We start from the raw sequence: 20,969 nt of genomic DNA on the forward strand, positions 1-20,969 counted from the left end.
AGGGAATATGAGACTGAATTCTCTAGTGTTTTCCTCCAGAGAAAACCAAACCTTTTTGCCTCATCTAGGGAGACGCTCCCAGCCGCTCAGGGTTTGGTGACTAATGCAATGGTTTACTGCACTGCAACAGTAGTTTCAAATCTGTGCAACTGAATTGCCAGAGATTTAAAAGAAAACAAATTTGAAAAAGTCCAAACCATAGAGGATTAAAATGATGACAAATAGGTTGAAGGCCACCGTTTTTCCAGAAGCTACTGAGACAGGACATAAAGTTCTGCAGTCAGTGTGAGACAACTTCCCTTTCCTTGCCACGTACACTGGTGCTTCAATCACATGCCTTGAGATAAACATGCCTCTGTTATTAAACATGACTATGTTCCTTAAATGCAGTCAAGGTACTGTTTGCTTCATCCACATTTTCCACCTCAGAAAAAAATCTGACATGCAATTTTTTTTTCCTGTTATGCCTGCAATGACTAATTCTACAATAGCTCATTCATTCTTTGCCACATAAAATTGCAACAACCATCCAATTTTCCAGAAATAGGTGCCAGGATTTGCAGACTGTCACACGTTGTGCCACAGGACCGCTGCTGGACCTGTAGGTTATTGCACTGTTTGCCTCCGGTTTTATTATCCTCTTCAGGAAAAATATAACCTCCCTGACAGATTTCACATTCTTCATTCACTGCATTCCTCAGGTAGAATTTTTGATGAAAGTTTTGGTGCTGTTTTTGTTTTTCATTTGAATCAGCCAATGAAAGGGGGGGTGATGGCAAAGTAACGTTTTTCAGAGTTACGATGAATCATTCCTGAGTGGCTGTGTGATTCATCAAAATGTCAGCATCTTACAAATGCCCACGCTATATTTAATCCCCATTTTTAAAAAGGTTTTAGCAATAACTTTGAGATAGCAATAATAACAAAAATTTTTTCTTTTCTGGAAATAAGGTTTAGCTTCATCACCTAAATTGCTGGGGTTTTATTCAGTCTTGAAACACAGTCCTGATCATTATTTTTTTGAAGTCTGGCGCAAAATCTGAAGTGATATTAACCCCTGCACTGATGTCCTCTGCCTGGGCAGTGGGGCTGCAAGCCCCTGGCTGAATTTGGTTAAGGCTGCTTTTATCCAGACCTGGGTCAAGAAGCCAGACCTTGTCCCTTCCCCACACTGCATCAAAGAGAGAGGGTTTCATTCTGCCTGCTCCCTGGCACCTTCAAAACCTTCCTCTGTCTCCTCAGGAGAGTTCAGGAAGGGCAAATGCTCTTCTTGTTAGACCAGAGGACTGGAGACTCCCAACAGACCCTGTTGCACAAGGCTGCCCTGTCAACCTCTCAAACCCAAGGTGGTTAGCACTAAACTGAAGGCATGGTACCACAGCCCTTTGGGAGAAACCTTTGGGGGTGCAAATAAAAGATTCTGCAGGAACCAGAACTTTCCATGTTCTAACAGAACCAAACAGGAATGAATTGTTCTTGCTGTCTCTGAGGTGGGAAATGGATGCCATCTTGCACCACATCCAATGGTACACTCTGGAGGAACTCAGAAGTGAGATCATTTCACCCAGAAATCCCTCATAATAGTAATTTATTTTGAAAAGAGAGTGACTTGGTTTAAATAATTTCTCACCCTGGGAAATATGAGTAGGTTCCATAGAGAAAACTGAGTCCAGAAACCCTGTGCCTGGGCTCTATCTGTGAAAGCTCCACAGTACACAGACTACACTCAATGCTCCTATGTGGATGCAGGTATGGATTTTGGAGCATACTGCTTTGCTTCCAGACCTGAGGCATCAATGTTATCCCCAGGGAGGCTGCAGAAGCTGAGAGGGAATCTGATTCACACAGTAGGCAGAGACAAGCAGCAGCTTTTCTCCTCCTGGGCATCAGAGAAATCAGCCACAGCTATTGACTGGGTAAATCTATTGAGGGAATGCAGCTTCCTCTTCCTTTAACTGGGCAATCTTCAGTTATATATTAACTCTCACTTCTCTGATGGTGTGCTCCATAGACTTTAATCAGACTTTGTTTGCCTTCACACAGGTTCTGCTGAAGAAGGCAAAGAGGGAAAGCACACCTTGGGTTTTCCCATACTGTGAAGGATGCTTTCAAACAAGCTCGGTTCTAAATCTCTCTCAAGAGAGTGGACACACTACAAGGATTTGTGCTATGAAGAAGCTACTAGTGTCTTTTTTTTTTGTTTTATTTAATGATGCCACACATGTTCAGGAACTTGTATTAGTTTCATTAGTGAAATTATAATCCTGCCCCTCAGTTTAAGAAGGATATTGAGACACTTGAACATGTCCAGAGAAGGGCAACAAGGCTGGTGAGAGGCCTTGAGCACAAGCCCTACGAGGAGAGGCTGAGGGAGCTGGGATTGTTTAGCCTGGGGAAGAGGAGGCTCAGGGGAGACCTTATTGCTGTCTACAACTACCTGGAGGGTGGTTGTATCCAGGAGGGAGTTGGTCTCTTCTCTCATGCAATCAGCACCAGAACAAGAGGACACAGTCTCAAGCTGCACCAGGAGCTTAGGCTCGAGGTGAAGAGAAAGTTCTTCACTGAGAGAGTCATTCACCATTGGAACAGGCTGCCTGGGGAGGTGGTGGAGTCACCATCCCTGGAGGTGTTCAAGAGGGGACTGGATGTGGCACTTGGTGCCATGGGTTAGTAATGAGGTCTGTGGTGGCAGGTTGGACTTGATGATCTTTGAGGTCTCTTCCAACCTTGGTGATTCTGTGATTCTGTGATCTAGCACTAACTGCATTTTATGAACCTCTGTGAGTTTCTGGAGCAGCCTCATCTTACACTTAATGACATACATTTGAGAATATAAAAACAAGGTGGTCTAGAATGGGAACAGGCATATCTTACCTCAGCAGAGTTGGCTGAATTCTGAACAGCAGCAAATCCGTGTCCTCCAGATGAATCAAAAATCTATTAAAAATGTTACAGATAAATAAATTGGTTAAACAAGCCCCTTATTTATTACCTCTGTTAGGTAAATTCTTCAGGAAATAAACAACAAAAACTACATTAATACATCTATATCAACCTCCTAAACCTCAGGAATCTTTCTGTACTTTGTAATTGCTTTATTATGACTAGAAGCAGCATTAAAAAATACAAAACTCCCTCCATAAAGAAAACTCAAGCAAGTTTTCTTTCACGCTAGATGCACCCTCTCATTCAAATATGTATAGAAGCATTCACGTCCTTATTTTGTACTGTCTACTGTTTAGCTGTAAGACAAAATTAATTTACCTTCAAATTATGTACTAAGCTGGAAGTTACAGTTCTACCCTTCTGGATACTGTTAGGTTCAGCTAAAAATCTCATGATTTAAAGGAACTCCTTCAGACCATTACCAGTTTTTAAAAGCTTCTTAGCCGACAGATTTTTGCCTCTTCTACCCAAGCAGTTAGCCTGACACTACTGGTGGAAACTTCTAGAATAGCTTTAAAGGCATGCTTTACTCAAACCCTCACTACTAAGTAATGAAAACAGCTGATTACTTGTGTCTGTTTTGAAAGTGATGAAAGCAGAAACTGAGACTTACATTCCCCATCTGTTTTGAAACTTTAACTAAGAGTACCTTACATGGTGTTAGGCCTTTTAATGATTTTTTTAAAACTCTAATAAATTTATATGGATAAAATCTGAAATGTTGGTGATAAGCATGGTATAAATTAATGGATAGATGCATACCATTGATAACATGACATTGAAATTTGCAGGTAATAACATTGCCCTCCTGAAGTGCAAATATAAATAGCATTTTTTTTAAACTCTTGCAGTCCACAAATCAGCACAATATCAAACTTAAATACAAGTCCTTTTTGTTTAGGATTTTGGGGGCTTGGGTTTTGTTTGTTGTGGGATTTTCTGTTTATTTGGGTGGGTGGATTTTTGCTTGCTTGGTTGGTTTTGTGTTTGTTGTGGGGAAAAGTGTTTTGGAGTTTACTGTAAAAGCTTTTTGAGTGGTCCAAGACAACAACAAACTCTCCCTTAAAATTTCACATGAAATCCAGTTTCTGTCAATGCAAACAAAGGGCACCGCTTCTGAACTTCCTCTTCTTTGTCTCGCTCACAGATGCAATCACAGTATTTTATTATGATGTCTCATAATAGTTTATCATTTAGACACAAGAAAGCAGATAAACATTAAAGAAACTGAGGATGATGTGAGCCTAGACATCCCCTATCTACTGCAGTGCAGTTACACTAACTGATCTGTAAAAGACTGAGCCGTTTCATTGATGTTTGTGAAAGCCCCCCAACACTGCAACTCTGAAACATTAAAAATGCCTCTGACACAATGTCATTCAAGAACATACCGTCCAATTTTGAAACTAGGGTAGAGCAGATTAAATATACCAGCTCCAGCCAAATGAACTTTAATTAAATGCAAGAAAGCAAAATGTTTTTAACCTATTGTTCCAACAAAGACATCCACAACAAGCAGAAAAGAGGGCCTCACTTCTCACTTTAACCCAGTTTCCCAGTGGGGTGGAAGAGATGACATAAAATGCAGCCTCAGGCCTGTTCTGATTTTGATAGACAATTATGGGCACATGCACAAGTTTGAGCATGGGTGTGGCTCTCTTTTCAGCCACCTTCTAGCTCAAGGGTCAGTTTTCAAGCCATGCTTGTAAAAATGGGTCATTTCTAAGGCTAGTACCACTTTATGGGTATGAGTCATAGCCTACTGTTATTCATATTCAACACTCAGCATTTACATTTCCTTAATTTTACTGTAGGATATTTAATAACATTTTTAAAATAAAAAATCAAGAACATCAGGTGGTGGATGAAAATTAACACATCCTGGGGCCAGCTGGTTGAAAGGTTGGGAATAAGGAGTATGAGGACATGCTGGGGGCACCTCCACATGCATCAGGACTCCTTCCTCTGCACTCAAAAAAGCACTGGGAGGGTAGCAGTAGGCTCCTCTCCTTGCCATGGAAAAAAGGGTTCTCTGTCCCTGAGCCCCACAGAATTCCCTTCGTGGGCTATAAAGCACACAAGAGGATGTATTACCCAGTTAAGACAGTGTAAGGTATTAGCTCTGCTGGGAACAGAGCTAAGGGGCCTAAAATCCCTTCCCTCTGGCCTTTTACTAATAGAGAAATAGAGGTTCAGGACTCACAGACCAGCCTCACCTGCTGCGGAACACAGAGGAAATTATGTGAAAAGGATGATCCAGAGAAAATTTCTCCTTCAGTTCCCTGTTTTGTAAGACAGACTTGAGTTTTAGCCTTATTCAATTTTACCACGTAGACACACTTGATCAATATGCTAAAATTCATAAATCACCCCAAGAAGCTTCTTCCCAGGCTAACACACAGATACATATTTACCTATTAAAAATACAAACCACTAGACCAGAAAATCCTGATGTGTTATTTTGCAACATTAAATCTATTGCATCAGCTTTAGGACTATTGCAGTATGTGTACAGATAGGCTTGCTTAAATATTCCACACACACATTACCAGACATGCAAGAACAGCCTATTTTCAAGTGCTGATCATAGATTTTTGACTAATAAACTAGGAAAGACAGGGAACAATAGGAACCAAGTCACCTAATGAACAAAGCACAAAATACTGCTTTGCAGGAGAAAGCAGACATGGCAAAGGCTAGTGAAAATAGTAATGTTCCGAGCATGAGTGCAGCTCTACAACTTATGCCTCACAACCTAGGAAGTGTTATTTAGCTTTTTTTATGGGAGAAGGCAGTGAACTTTTGCTTCCCATGTAGCTGTGTTTTTGTTGAGAAAACACAGACTCCTGAAGTACAGGGTTTACACTAAATGTGCACTCCAGTCATTAGTTTCACAAAGAGAGAAAGACCCTGTGAGAAGTTATAGCTCCATTAGCAATGCAGCCTTTCAGCAAGGGCACGTGGCAACACAGCCTGTCTCCTTGGGGCCAGCCTGCCCCACCACATCAAACCTGCACCAAGCCTTTAACTGGTGTAAACTGGCACAGCTTTCTACACCTACAGCTGGCCCACTGCATGACAGCAGTCTGCTCCTCCAGGCTAAAATGTACTTTTGAGCAGCACGTTGCTCTGAGAGGCCACGACAAAGATGGCTGTCTCTGCTGCAGTCTCTCCCCTTTCACTCTTGAAGACTCATCAATGTTACTCTATATTCAATTGCAGTAGTACTTCAGAGTCCCTGTCATAAGCCAGCACACATTGTGTTAAGGACTGTGCATGCAGGCTATCTCCAAAGAAACTCTGCTTACAAACAGCTTTGCAATGTGCTAGGAGACAAGTTTGATAGACAGATGTCTCCCACCTTGTGCACCAACAGCATCTCACAGGATAAACCCCATCAGAAACAAGCTATTCTATGGTATCCCCAGCAAATAATATCTACCTGAGTTATGGAAGGTCGCTTTTCTTTTCCTTTTCTTGCCAACGTGTCCAGTCCTTTTAGCGAAGAAAACAAACCCTTCTTGTTTCGGACCCTTTGTGACAGAGACAGGGTACGTTTCCTGAGAGCAGCTTCATCCCTGGAGCAGATCTGTTTAAACACAGAGACAGGCCTTCACTGTCATAACAGCAAAATACTGACAGTTATTTGAGTTGAGGTATCACATGAGAACTTCTTCAGTTCACCTCAATGTACTGTGCCAAGGTGCAAGGACAAAGTTTTAAACTTTCAGCAGTGATGTCTGTTTTGGTATTCCAGGGGCATGATAGGGTAACATTTTTGTCATGGGGGAAAATTAGAAGATCATAGGAAGGGAGGAACTGAGAAAATATTGCTCTGTACTACAAAAGAAGTTAATGAAAAGGCTCTGAAGAAAAATGATAACCTATCATTCAGATACGAAATTACTAGGGGACTCTCAAAATTGCCAAATGGGAGATAAAAATGCAATGGCACCAAGTTATTAACAAGCAATGACACAAACCATGCAGATAAAAACAGTGGCAGAAAGAAACACATTCCCTGACATGGCTTTTAGGACTGCTATTCAGACCAATTTCTCATGAGCAAATGTGGTCCACCCCTCTCTGCCAAAATCAGCATCACAGCCCTGCCAGGTTTAAAAAGCAGAGACAAACTGGCTACTTCTGTAATTTCCTTGAAGCCAACAGGGTGACAACAGCTTACAGCAGCAGAGGATCTCCTTCATTCTTCTTTGAAAACACAGCCCACAGTTCTTACATAGTGACTTAAAATTTGGATTGTTTTAGCCTATTCTAAAAATACTTCCTCTTCAAACTCTTTCTAAAAAAAATGGAGCCATCTGGCACTTCCAAAGAAAGAACAGAGCAGCTCAAAGGGACCTGAATCATGTTTGGAAAGTGTTAGGCTCTTTTCATTCTAAGTGACTTAGCTCCTATACACTTTAAACTCCTAACTCAGTGGAAATGAAATCGTAGTGACAACATTTCAATACATGACTCATTTACATCTAAAGAATATTTTGGTTTGTTTCTTTTTCTTTTTAGGTATAGGTCAGAACTACTCAACTCTGGAGTCTTTGGGGGGCCAAGTTTTTCTCCGTAGAAGACAATTTCTTTGAAGTCAAGGAAAAGGCAGAAAGGATGAGAAGAGAACAGGGCTGTCAGAGCAATGCATGTGGGTGCAGCCATGTATTACCCCAGCACAATTCCACATCTAAGCAAAGCATTAACAAAGGCTTTGTGTAACACACCCATGAAAAGTGTACTTGGACTTACCAGTGCATGGAAGGATGAGACGGAGAAAATGCCGAGCCGCCCCAGTGACAATTTTGAGGGACGACTGGCAGCAGCCAAAAGGCTTTTGGGGTTTGGGAGCTCCCCACCTTGTAAACTGGCCAGGTAACACCGCATTCGGAAAAGGTCCATGTTAAATTTTTCCAGGTTCTGTTCCCACTGCTGGATCTGTTTAGATATTAAAAGGCACAATTAAAAGGGGAAAAATGTCTTTGTGGGCTGCACTGAAAATTAGAGCTCTTCCCCAAACCCATAGTAAATTACTTGCATCTGGTAGTATATGGATTAGATTAGTTATTCCCTGCCAAAACACAGTCAGTCATATTGTGTTACATCAACCCAAATAATGGCTTGAAATAAAACAAAGCTGGTGGTCTTAAATGTATAGTGACAAGATGAACACATCATGAACTTCGAATAGTTTGATAGCCACAAAAGAAGCTACATAAAAACACAACCCTGAGATTCATGAAGGCTCTTCACCCATCACCCTTCTCCTCTCAGTTTTGGATATTAGCTTTGTTTCCTTCACTTTTATGATCTTAGACTGTATAGGTGGCTGGCTGAAAGAAAAGCAGCATATCTATGCTAACAAATTGCACCAAGCAAAGCAGCTATACTGATAGGTCCTCTGCCTTCTTCATTGTCCTATGGCCTGTCCATCTGTAAACAGGAAACAAAACTGGCAACACAAGCATATGTGGTTCTTTGACTAATAGGTTAAGACATCCTTATGCCTAGGCAAACTGCAAAAATAAGCTGTATATGCCCAACACAACCCACTGGACTAAAATCAAGAATATATACATAACTTCCATGTAATTTTTAAACCTAACACAGGTACATGCAGATCTAATATACAGCTTAATCCAGTTTCAATGTAAAATTAATAAAGAGACTGAAATAGTTATTGGACAAAGTTCTGAATCAAGGACCAGAGGACAGGTTTTATGTATTTATGTAGATACAAAATAATCTACACAAACACTTACTCTTATGCACTGCACAAAAGTAAAATTTTGTTTTTCATTTTCCCCAACTTCCAGATTGGTAGTTACAGATAAAAACTGCCCCATAGTGTACAGTATACACTAATACCAATAAACAGTGCAAATTAAAAGGCAGCTGTGTTTAACAGAGTAGGTACATTCACAGAAGGCAGAAACACATGTCCACCAGGTTAATGTACAGTGAGTTCATGCACTGAAGAGTGTTAAAATCCCCTAACAATGCTGATCTTCCAGTGTCAGCTCCAATCACTGAATGTTGCTTGTTCAGCAGGTGGTTTAGGGCTGTGGAGAAAGTTCATCACATATTCTCTAATGTGAACTGATTTCATACCTTTCTTTAACACACCCTGCCTGTCCCTGTGCACACAGAAGATTACCACCTTACACAGTTGGGACAAGCACCTTTGTGTCTTAGAAAACAAGCTGATAAATGTAATAAAAGTCTCAGGTAAACTACGACCTTCAGTCTCATCTAGAAGCAAAATCAGTTCAAGTTTCCTTACAATGCAAGAACTAAACAAGTACATTGTCTCTTGGTTTTCACAATGAAGAAGTGAGCAATGAAAGAGCAAAATAAAGCCCTATTAACAAAATGGCACTAAGGCTAGTACTACAACTGTGAGAGACCTTACCCAGTCTGCTTTCCTTGCACATGTGCTCACAAAGTGTAGTATTGGTTATGGCTATACTTCTGGAAGTAAGAGGTATCTTATTTGGCAGGTACAGTGAAGAAAGGAAAGACAATATACTATTATGTACATTTATGAGTGCAAGATTGTAATTTACAGAAAACCAAACAAACAAAAAAAAGGATCTTTCAAGGAAAGACTATTAAAAGCAAAGGACAGAATCTACAAAATTTTATGATGAGAGTAATTCCCAAAAGTCCAGAGAAAATGACAGAGTTGTACACATAATGAAGATGATTCATCTAATACATCACCACAGGACATTCAAAAACATTCATCCTTTGCACCCCAGAAAGAATAATAGCTTTTTCTTGGGTTTATTTGAACATTGTCCTTTATTTTGTTTTCTTTGTGCTCTCAGACACTTCTCACACAGCATTTTTCTGATTGCCAGTACTTTACTCATGGGACGACTCAAACAGGAGGTCTTGTGATGAACTCTCTCTCTCTATGTTGACACTCAACTAGAATAAAAACATTGTTGTCAGCTTTTCACAAAACCAAAAGCTACAACCTCGGGTGGAATAGTTACCTTTGGGATGACACCTCCATGGGTACAGAGCCAAGCCAACTTTAAATAGTTTAGGAACAGAGCAAGGTTTGTACTGGACACTGCTGGAGTAGAGCATCCTGTCCCTATTGAGCACAAGCTGAACACAGGCATCCTTGTGTTTCTGAGACCTTCTTCAAAATCCCCATTAAACATTTGTACTAAGTTGTGTTTTAAAATAAAGATGATCTAAGAAGAGGGAGTGGAGTACAACATGAGGGGATTCTGAAGAAATAATTAAATCACAGTGTTTATCAGTCATGCAGGATGCTAGCTAATCAGCTCCAAAAGCATCAGTAATCACGATGTTACATTTAATGGCATTAGCAAAAGCTGTAGGCAGGGAATTTCTGAGATTGTCTTGTAGTCTTATCAAAACCAGGGATGTCTGGAACCAATTGGAGGCCACGAACCAATACCAGCTGCTATTTGTCTAAGCCCTTTAAACTATGATAATTCTTCCTAAAGATTTATATTCTTGAAGACTAAACAGGGGAAGCACACAAATAAAAAAGCAACAACTTCAAAGTGCAGTATGATCTGGTCCATGAGGTTAATTTACAGCCTGCAGACTAGCTGCTGTGATCCTTATTCTGCTATTGTGTGAGGCAAATCTCCACCCCACGTGGGAGGACTGCCCAAAAGACGGCTCAAGGACTTAACTTCATCATGCACAGACAAAAAGACTCTTTTGAAACCTGCTCAAAAGCCAAAGGGAAAAAGTGGGTGCAGCAGACAGTGTGAGAGCAGGAATGGGTGGCAAAAGCTAAGAGCAGCACAAAGCAAGTCTGCAAAGATATGAGATAAGGCCCAACGTGAAGCACACCAAACACATGGAATGCTCGCAACAGTGACCTGCTCAACCTAAACCTTCCTCTCTCAGTCATTGTTTTAAAAGCTTCATGTGAATTTCTAGGAAAAGCATTAAAGACTTTTCCTAGAGTACAAGAAGGATATTCTCAGTATAGGCAAAAGTTTGGCAATGATTTCTGGGTTTAATGGGACTATGAAAGAGCCTAAGATAAAGACAAGGAGGGGGCACCTGAGTAAACATATTCAGCCTAAGAAGTTCCCAGTAAGGTAAGGAGTAGCAGAAGGCTATTGCAGAGAAAGAAAGGAAAATATAGGAAGCCCTATGAATTAGGACCATGAATTAATTAGCCTGGGCCATCAGGAGAACTCATACCAGGAAGCCCAGTGCAGGGATAAGACAGTAATTATGGGGGATGTGCTCAGTGAGGGGGCCAGCTTTGGCACCAGAGACTTAGATCAGGAATGAATTTTTAAGAGTTCATAGAATCAACAAGGTTGGAAAAGACCTCAAAGATCAAGTCCAACCTGTAACCCAAGACCTCATGCCTACTAGACCATGGCACCAAGTGCCATGTCCAATCCCCTCTTGAACACCTCTAGGGATGGCGACTCCACCACCTCCCTGGGCAGCCCATTCCAATGGTTAACAACTCTCTCTGTGAAGAACTTTCTCCTTACCTCGAGCCTAAAGAGTTAACACACAAAGCAACATCTGCATGGTATCTTCAGCAGTACTTTAGCAGAAATGATCATTAGTCAGAACAGACACTTCTAGTAAAAGGCCCCGACAGTCCCAGCAAAGGCAGTGCCAACAGTGTGGCTCAGGGAAGGTCCCTAGCTGCTAGCCCTTCTTACACTATGACACAAACAGCATCTTTGGGGGGCTGGAGTAAGACTGTCTCATTTTCAAATACCTGTTCTACACCAAGTAAGAAGAGCTCAATGTAATAAAACCCAAACCAGTATATGTGGAGGAAATCAGTGCCACAAATGACACAGCATTAAGTCAAAGTAACATTACTTCAAGGGCCTAAAGAAGTATGAGCAAAACTTCCTGGACAGCTTGCATGATAAAAAGAGTGTCAGTTTTTCACTTGTCTCTTACTGAAAGCAGCACAAAGGAAAAGATGCACAGGGAGGAAGGCCTTCTCTTAGTCCTTAAACTTTAAAACTGATTTGATTTAGTAAAAGTTCTTACACCACATTAAAACAAGAGCTCCCCACTGACACAGCTCACTATAGCAGTATTAAAAATAAATAAATAAATAACCCCTAGAATTTTCCCATATCCAACATCTTCTTCCCAGATGAGAAGTGTCTCTGTAAGCTGATGTAGCAAACACTATGGACTTAAAGGAAACTTCTGCTGCTGTTTTATATGAACAGCTTTTCAACCACATTACAAACACCACCAAACCCTTTGCATTCCAGTCCCTGTTTCTCACACACAATTCATATTGTACCCATCTGGATAAATGAGTCATTTGGTTTCTGAGGACAAGGAAAAGATTTTTATTGTCATTATTTCCTAAAGAGAATCTGAAGAAGTAAAAACATCACTCTCCCAGAAATTCCATTACTTTAAAGGACAGTATAGAGAAACTGTTCTAGCTTTTAGCTCAATGAAATATAAAAGGCAACCTTGAGTACAACAACAATGTGCAATTAGCACTACCCTTTATCCTTCATTGTGCCTAGTGACCTAAGAAACAGTTCAGAAAACTTCCTGAAGTAACAAGACAACATCTTTTTTTGCCCTCTTACTGTTCATTTTGGAAGGACAGAATTGTCATAATTTCTAACCAAAACAGACAGAAGAAATCTTATTCCAAATACCACTGATAGCAAAAAAGTGCATCCAGACAGCCAGAAGAGCACCCCTTTCTGCAGACACTCCTCTACAAGTTTCACCATACGAGATAATGCTATGCAACTCCACACTCAGGTATAGTTTATTATACTAATTATACTAATTCTTTGTGAAACAGAAATTCACCCATGTACAAATCAGCCATTACAGCTATGAGAATGAAGATGACATTTCCTAACTTTTTAGCAGCCTACTTACTTCATTGCTCACTGGCAATCTACTACGAGAAAGATTTTCCTAATGATGTAGAAGGGGCCATGCTACACTGACTGATGCCATGGAACTAAATCATACTGAACTGGACCAAAACCAGAGTTCTGTTCTAGCAATTTCAAAGGCAATCCAAACTGTAGATCTGTCCTAAAAGGCTTTTATATATTTTTGTTTGTTTGTTTTTAATTTAGAAGGGTATGGAAGAAAGAAAAGTAACTGTGTACTGCAATTTGTATTTATCATTGGAACAGGTGCCCAAGTCCCTGAAAGTGAAATGGTGTAGTGGTGAATATGGAAGTATTAGGTTAACAGTTGGTCTCTGTGATCTTAAAAGGTTCTTCCAATCCAAATGTTTCTATTATTCTATGAGTGTATCAAGTTAAATGTGTATGCAGCAAAGTTGGTAGGTGCTAGTAAAATTCCCTGAAAAGATTTGCTTTGAGAGCTGAGTTTTAATGTCAATGTCAGACAGTATTTCATTAGATGCTTTACAGAAAATTAAGCCATGAAATTTGGGCTTTAGGGAGTCTGAAGAATAACATTCCCAAAAGTATTCCAATCAACTTCTTATAAAACTGAGAGGAAAAAGAAGCCAGGTACATTTTAATTTCATCAACTTTTTATTTTCTGTGTAAAAAGCCAAAGATCACTGAAGGGAAGGGAAGATGGGTACTAATGGGTTTAGGACTATTCAGAGTCACTTATTTTTCTATGGCAACAGATAAACTACTTTTAGTTGGAGGACACATATGAAAATTTCCATAAAAAATATCTGCAAGCATGTGCCTGTTCTTCTCATTAATGCCTCAGCATTTCAGAGCCTGCAAATAAATAGCCGTGTTCATAACCCATCTGATAAGTAAGTTAAGTACGACGGGCACAGAAAATATGAATCACATCATGGAAAACATGATTATACCAACATATTAAAATTTGAAGAGAAAAACCCAGAATGTTTTCAAGCAACTATTATTCAAACTGTTCTTCCATAGTGAGACAACAGAATAGATTTACGTATCAAGTACATAAAGAAGTACACCCAGAGCTGTGGTGCTCTCACTGTGAGGTAGATTTTCCATGTCTTTAAAGCCAGTTCTTTAGGAGCAGACAGTGCAGTATTTTGTCAAGAACTCCAAATAAATGCTAATAATCCCATCCACTAACTTCACCAGCAGTTATACAGGACTCCACAGCAAACACTGTGATTTTTTTTAGCAGGTATAAACAGCTAGGAAAACTGAAGGGTTGTTTTAAAGGTGGTCTTCGAGATTCATCTTGGCACCAGGGGATTTTCAGATTTGCTACCTTTCATCCTAATTCTCTTCAGTTTAGAAGAGAAGTCACACCCTGGGGGAATACTACTAGCCACAACACATGTATTTCATATAGTAACATAAATCTATATGGGTGTAGTTCATATGTGCAGGCTTGGAATTTCCACCCATGACACCAGTAGCCAACTGGGCCTGGCTGCTATAAGTACACTGCTCTTGCAGGTGTTTCATTGTCTCTTCTAAACCACACAGTGGTACCAATAGATACATGAAGGGCTGCTGTTTCTTCTTAAGCAGTCTGATACTACTATGGAACCCAGATAGAGATAATTCCTGATGTGTTTTGCTTGGTGTTTTTGTTGTTGTTGTTGGGTTTGGGTTGGTTGGTTTGTTTGATTATTTTTGTTTGTTTGTTTATTTGGCTTGCGGTTTTTTTGCACTAGTCTGCAAATCCACCAAATTTAAAAGATAGTATCAGATGAGCTCCTCCAGTTCAGTTGCTAAACACCAAAAAGAAATATGTAAATACAACATTAAAATAGCAATAGTAATTTTAGAAATCTAGATTTCCTTACTGCAGCCTCCTTCAGGTGATGGTAAATGAAACAACAAAAGGGTTTGCTCACTTGTAAAGTCCTGAATTACTGTCTTCAGCAGAGAAGTATTGGTTTTAAATCAATACAGTTGTGAAAGGAAATAGAAAATTGAGGCTGAGTGGTCATTTTTTTGAGGAAGAAGGAGGACAAGGAGAAAGGATCTAGAAATCATAGTTTCCAAGACAGTTCCCCAGGGGAAGTAAGCTAACACTGTGCCTCATCTTTCTACATAAAAAGCCACTATGGCTCTTCTGAAGTAAATCACACTATTTCCACTGGCTTCCCAAAACATATCACCAGGGAAGTTTTCCAGCACAGGATACAGGGAATGCTTATAAAATACAATATTGGCAATATAATATACTTCAGCATGGAAGAATTATAACTGCCATGTGATTGAGAACACCACCAAATTTACACAAAAACAAACCCAGGATTTATATTCCTCTTGTTACAATGTGCAAAGCCAACTAAACAACAATAGTTACTAAACAGCTACATGTATGCAAACTTTTTCCTCAGGAATAAAGTTGGGCTTTTTTTCCAAAAACATTAGCTCACTAAATACATTAAGAATTCTCAGTTATTAATCAAGAGGAGATTGGATGTGGCACTTGGTGCCATGGTCTAGTTATGAGGTTTGTGGTGATGGGTTGGACTCGATGACCCTCAAGGTCTCTTCCAACCTTGGCGATACTGTGATACTGTAATTGTGCTTTTTCTTTTACCTTTGCAAAGGCCAATTTCTGAGACATAAACCAAAAGATTAGGCAACCCAGTTATCTATTGACTTTTCTCTGAAATTACTTTGCCAACAAAACTTAAGCAACTGTAAGGAGAGACTCAAAGAGATTAAAACTGGAGAAAGGGCTCATTAGAAATTTATTGTTTGCTATCGAGTGGATGTTTGCACATGATCCAGTCTTAACTCTTTGTCTCACTAGTTCGCCTTCGTTCAATGTTTTAAGACATTCCTACACAGAAGATTAACAGAAATAAATTATCTGCAGCCTTAGTGATGTATTTCAGTTCTAGCAGAATGCAGCCAACTTCTTCTGGGGACAGTGCTGGAAAACAACAGCAGTTTTCCAAGGACAGAAGATCTAATTAGCAGATATTGAAAGAGAATAATTAATACTCTTTGGTTCACTCTAAATAAGCCAGCAGCATTAGTATCTAATGGGAGGAGGCATAAATTAAGTTAAAATGCAACAGGATTTTTTCCTCAGTGCATCATGTTACAAGCACTAGACATCTCTAGAAATCTATATATTCTTTCATGTATTGAAACCTACTACAATAGAGATGCTTAATGTCTGTTCTTCTTCATTCACCTCACTAGGCTCTGGACCATGAAATAAACTGACCTGGAAATAAATTATGAACATCTGAGGACTCAAATGGCTTATGAACACCTGAACCACAAATCCCTATTACAAACCCACATACTTTTTGATCTCTCCTCATATAGCTTCAGATTGAAGTGTGTTACAAGAGTTTGACCATGAAGCCAGTACCAGCCAGGCTTCCCTTCATCAGGTTCAAACCAGTATAGCAAGAATTTTAAATATGCAAATATTTAAATTTTATTAAACTGGAAGTGCTTCACTTCACAAATACATATAATTATGCTGTACTGGATCAAAGGAAATCAGCTTCAGTTGCTACTGAAGAGGATACAATGTGCAGCCTAAAGTAATGAGAAAGCAATAGCTACTCTGACTGGAAAGGCAGGTAGGGATGGGCTTTCAAATATCAGTCAATGAATTCAAATTATCAGATGTATTCTGTTAATGGTATAATAAAATAAAGTATGCAGCAACCTCAGTCCACAGACCTATTAGGCTAAGCTGCTAGACAAGTTTAGTACAGGAGAGGCCCAGCATAGTGAGGTTCTTTCCCTGAACATTAAGCATGTCTAATTTAAAGCATCCTTTGCCACTTGCTGTCTGCAGAATAGGGGACATGGGCAAGATGTGAACACCTCAAGATACACTTACATAAGGTATCACTGCAGTGAATCCCTGCTAGAAGTGAGAGCAGAATAAGGCTTGATATCTATGCACCACTGTACAGACAATAAGGTGACCATTTCCACTAAGTAACCATTCTAGCTGCTTATCAATCTGCCCTGACCTTTTATCTTAGGCATGTCTTGGCTAAAATTCCAAAGTGCACACACACCATGAACACTGAAGATTTTGGTATGTTTGTTCCAATATTTGTTTTAAAAACAAATACTAGTGGTGAGTATTCCTCAGCACTAGGCTGCTGCTTTAGTCAAGTTTCAGGTATTCTTAGCACCATAACATGGCAAGTATGGACACCAGTCTTGACTATGTTCTCATTTAAACTCCTATGAGACTTTTTAAGAAGACTAGGGATTCTTAACCTGGTAATGGGTAAATTTCAGCTGAAGCATGTGACTTTATCTGCCTCAGTCTTTCCTCCAGATTTATTTGGATAAAGTTCTCTTCACGTCCTGTCTTAGGTATAGAATAGTATCACAGAGCAAGAGTATCGCTAAGCAACAATTAGAGATTAACAACTGCTAAGCGTATCATAAAACAGTGAAAATTCATTACATCTTCCCAGAAGAGAAAATAAATAGCTTTGTGCTCATAAAACAGATCGGTCTGATCCTGGGCCTTGAGAAGCCTACCTCCTGCACCGCTCCGGATTGCTGTAGAAACCTGGCAATGATTACAACTGCCGTGCCAGCGATCAGAAAGCACAGACACAGCTCAAAGCAAAAACTAATGAGAAAAATACTCCTGTAAAAATACAGTTTCCAGTACCTGATTCTCTATGGCTTTCCTGTTTTTGGGATCACTGACAATAGAGAGCTGCAACTCTGCCATCTTTTTCATCTTGCCATCCATATCAATCTTCTGGAAGAGGCTCTTGGTTTGAGTTTTCAGCAGCCTAACAGTGTCCTCTTTCCCAAGCTTTTTCGCAAAGAGGGAAGCACAGGCTGAATGTATGGCAGTAACCCAGTTTTCCAGATCTGTCTGGCTTGTTGCCTGTGAAACAAATCAACAGTACAAGATTATGAGCAGACAAGAGGAAAAATTAAAAAAATATAAATCAACAGCTCTAGGACATACAGCACTTGATCAGTTCACTTTGTCTTAAAACAAGAGGAATAAGGTTTTATCTTTAAAACTGTACAAATAAAGGAAATGTGAGTTTTTCCTTCACTCCATAATGACTTATTTCTACTCTGCAGCTTCTGCTTGTTAGATCTGCAAGGTTAGAAAGCCTCAGGTACATATCGAAGCCCCATGAGCTGCAGAAAAGACTTGCATCCTTCACTATTCCAACTAACAGTGGGTAAACCACACCAGATTTCAAAGATAGACCTCCTCTTCTGCAGGTAACATGGAGAAGATTTTATAGGTAAGGTCTGAGGACAGGTGCTTGCTTCCTTAAAAATTCCATGTCAGTGAAGAAAGAGGAGAGCAAGATAAAGAGAATACATCTGCACAAAATGTCTCTGGAGATATTTACAAGTGTGTCTATGAATCAACATGTTTCTATGGAGGTAGATCCACATAATACCGGTCCTTATTAACACTTCCTGTGGCTCAGTTAAGCAGCTAAGATCTTTAGATCATTTTTTGCCTTCTTTTTTGAGCATCTTGCTCAAGCAAATTCTCTTTGAGGACTGCAGATTCTGAGTTGAGCCCATCATTCTATATTCATATCATTCTGCTAATAGATATGAAAAAAATTGGTAATAAAGCTGGTTGTCATTAATCTTGTCACAATCAAGTACCAAAAGTGTCTCACAGATTTGTGATCTTTGCTCTTTTTATTTCTGAACCATAACTGACTGAGGCAAGAGGTGCAATATCACATGCCTGAAGTTCAATTATACACTTACATCAATACTGTATAGAGTAATAGTGTAATTATGCAATTATTTTCAAGTCAAAAGCACAAGCACAATGTATGCAAGTGCATATATATATAATAATTGTATACACACATGTGCATACTCACAAACACATCCTAAAACTGAAATAACCACAGAGTTGAATATGAATACTGTTACCTGAAATAGGTATACATCTCCAAAAGAATTGCTGAGACAGAACACGTTTTCTTTCTTGGGATGTTCTGGAACAGACTGTACTATACTGTCTTCTGCAAACAAAGCATATCGAGGCAAACTGCTCTGCTCCGTCGAGGTCTTTCCATAGGTCTCATAAAACAGCAGAGTACAACCTTTACAGTTCAGAGGGACACAGACATGCACACACAAAGACAAGGAGAAAGTAAGTTTGAGTTCTCATATTAATGCTTTTGTTAATTAAGATACCCTTCAGTTACAGGGAACATTGGTTCAGCCCCTCTGTTGAAACAGTGTGAAGAAGGAAAGTCCTCTACACTGGGAAACACGCAAAGCTGAAGATGAATTTGCCAATGGATATCTAATAGGGACACATCATCTATGAATCTGAAAAATAAAGCAGGATACCTCATATATGGAAGTGTTCAAGGTAACACTGGAAGGGGTTTGAGTAACCTGATCTAGTCAAAGATGTTGGACTACTTATCTTTAAAGGTCCCCCTAACTCAAACCATTCTACAAATAAGCTCAGCCTATTAACATGTTATAGCATGTAGAAAAGATTAATTCCTTATTAGTTAAATCGGCTTTTGTGTTTCTTTATTACACCAAACCAACTCTCTCATAGCAGCCACCTAAGAAATCTCTGTATTTGTTGAAAAGATTTGCAGAAACTTTTGTCTTCAAACGACATACTTAGTGAATAAGCTTCTCAAATTTAAACCAGATTTCCTTGAACCTACCTGTAGATTGGAGACTAAGACAATTCTTAACAGCTTTTAAAAGTTTAAACAGACTGAGTTAGAACACGTTCAGTCTTGTAAGATAGTTTAACATCTAAGGTATGAAACTTGCATCCAGAAAACAAACTTCATCCTTGATAATGACAATCCTTGAGTGCAAGAGAAATTACTTTAGAGGACTTGATCCCAGTTGCCAGCAATGAGTATGCTGCCTTTGGCAATGAAACTGGCTCAAGATGGGCCTGTCCCCTTCATCCCTGCCAGTCTTTCATTCCTGCTCCACATTACAGTCCACTGTCCTCTGAGATGCACCAAAGGGTCACAGACTGAACAGCATTACTAAAATTATCTAGTTATAAACTAGATTCATCAAGAATCTCTTAGGCTAGTTGTCTCTCCAGAGAAAATAAGTCAATAGATGTCACTTTTATCCCTGGGAAAAAGCAGTTTAGTAACAGACAGTTTGATGATGGATGTTTAACCTGGAAGACCAGATAACTATAAACACATTCTAGAAATTGAGAATAACCTAAGCGGTTAGGAAAATCTGAAGCTGATGGTGGATTCTCCAGCAAGGCAAGCCTTTTCCATCAGGAATTAATTTAGAGAAGTCCTATGGCGGCTTTACATAGCAAGTCAAACTAAATGATCACAGTGGTCCTTTAGGGCCTAGTAAACTATATTACTCTGTAAGCCTCACACATAATCAGCAGAGGATCTGAATTCAGCCACTACAAGGACTTAGTTTGCTAGGGCATTGTCCTCTCTCTATCCTGCTTTTTGTTGGGGTTTCTTCCTTCAGATCAAAGAGCACTAAACTCAGGGCAGCACCAAATCTGGGTTCACTTGCTAATTTTCAGGTTGTTGGTGTTTCTCTGTGTGACACGCCCACCATGTGCATGTATGAACACGCAAATATGCCTAGGAAGCGCTTATCAAGTGGACAAAGTAAGACCTGCAAAACAGAAATGCTTCCTTTGTGTCTGCTTTCAATATAGCTAGGTAAAAGCAGATTTCAACCTTTCCTTTGCTAATTCACTAACATATACATTTAATGTTGTATTAGAAGTCCCAGACATGTCATCTGGAGCCATGGAAACTTGAGGCGAGCTTCCTGAAAGACTGAATCTGAAATCTGAACCAAAATAATGGGTTTTTTTATTCTCCTGTCTGATGAAGAAGAAAGCTGCACCTACTAGAGTTTATGGAAAACATTCACTATGAATAGCTAGAAGGTGGAATACACTGGTCCTCGTACAGCCCAAATCTAAAGTGTATGAAAAGTGAGAGCCATCAGATAGATTTCATCACATACTCCAGGGCCAACGAATGTACAACTGTTACAATAAAAAAGGAAATATACATCAGAGGTTACTGACCAAATCATTTGATGACTGGTAAGTTTTCAAAGGAA

At 39.6% G+C, this 20,969-nt stretch overlaps 1 protein-coding gene across 1 annotated transcript in view; it reads right to left on the reverse strand.

The window, feature by feature from the left end:
• TIAM2 (TIAM Rac1 associated GEF 2) overlaps positions 1 to 20,969 on the reverse strand; it is a 97,181-nt gene that overhangs the window by 64,916 nt on the left and 11,296 nt on the right. Inside the window, exons 4-8 of the mRNA XM_054162699.1 lie at positions 18,795 to 18,967; positions 17,536 to 17,760; positions 7,705 to 7,890; positions 6,389 to 6,535; positions 2,875 to 2,937 (exon numbers count right to left, since the gene is read on the reverse strand). Coding sequence (XP_054018674.1) covers positions 2,875 to 2,937; positions 6,389 to 6,535; positions 7,705 to 7,890; positions 17,536 to 17,760; positions 18,795 to 18,967 — 794 coding nt within the window. The remainder of the gene's footprint in view (positions 1 to 2,874; positions 2,938 to 6,388; positions 6,536 to 7,704; positions 7,891 to 17,535; positions 17,761 to 18,794; positions 18,968 to 20,969) is intronic.

The sequence above is a fragment of the Dryobates pubescens genome, chromosome 6 (assembly GCF_014839835.1).
Source record: "Dryobates pubescens isolate bDryPub1 chromosome 6, bDryPub1.pri, whole genome shotgun sequence".
NCBI lineage: Eukaryota > Metazoa > Chordata > Aves > Piciformes > Picidae > Dryobates > Dryobates pubescens.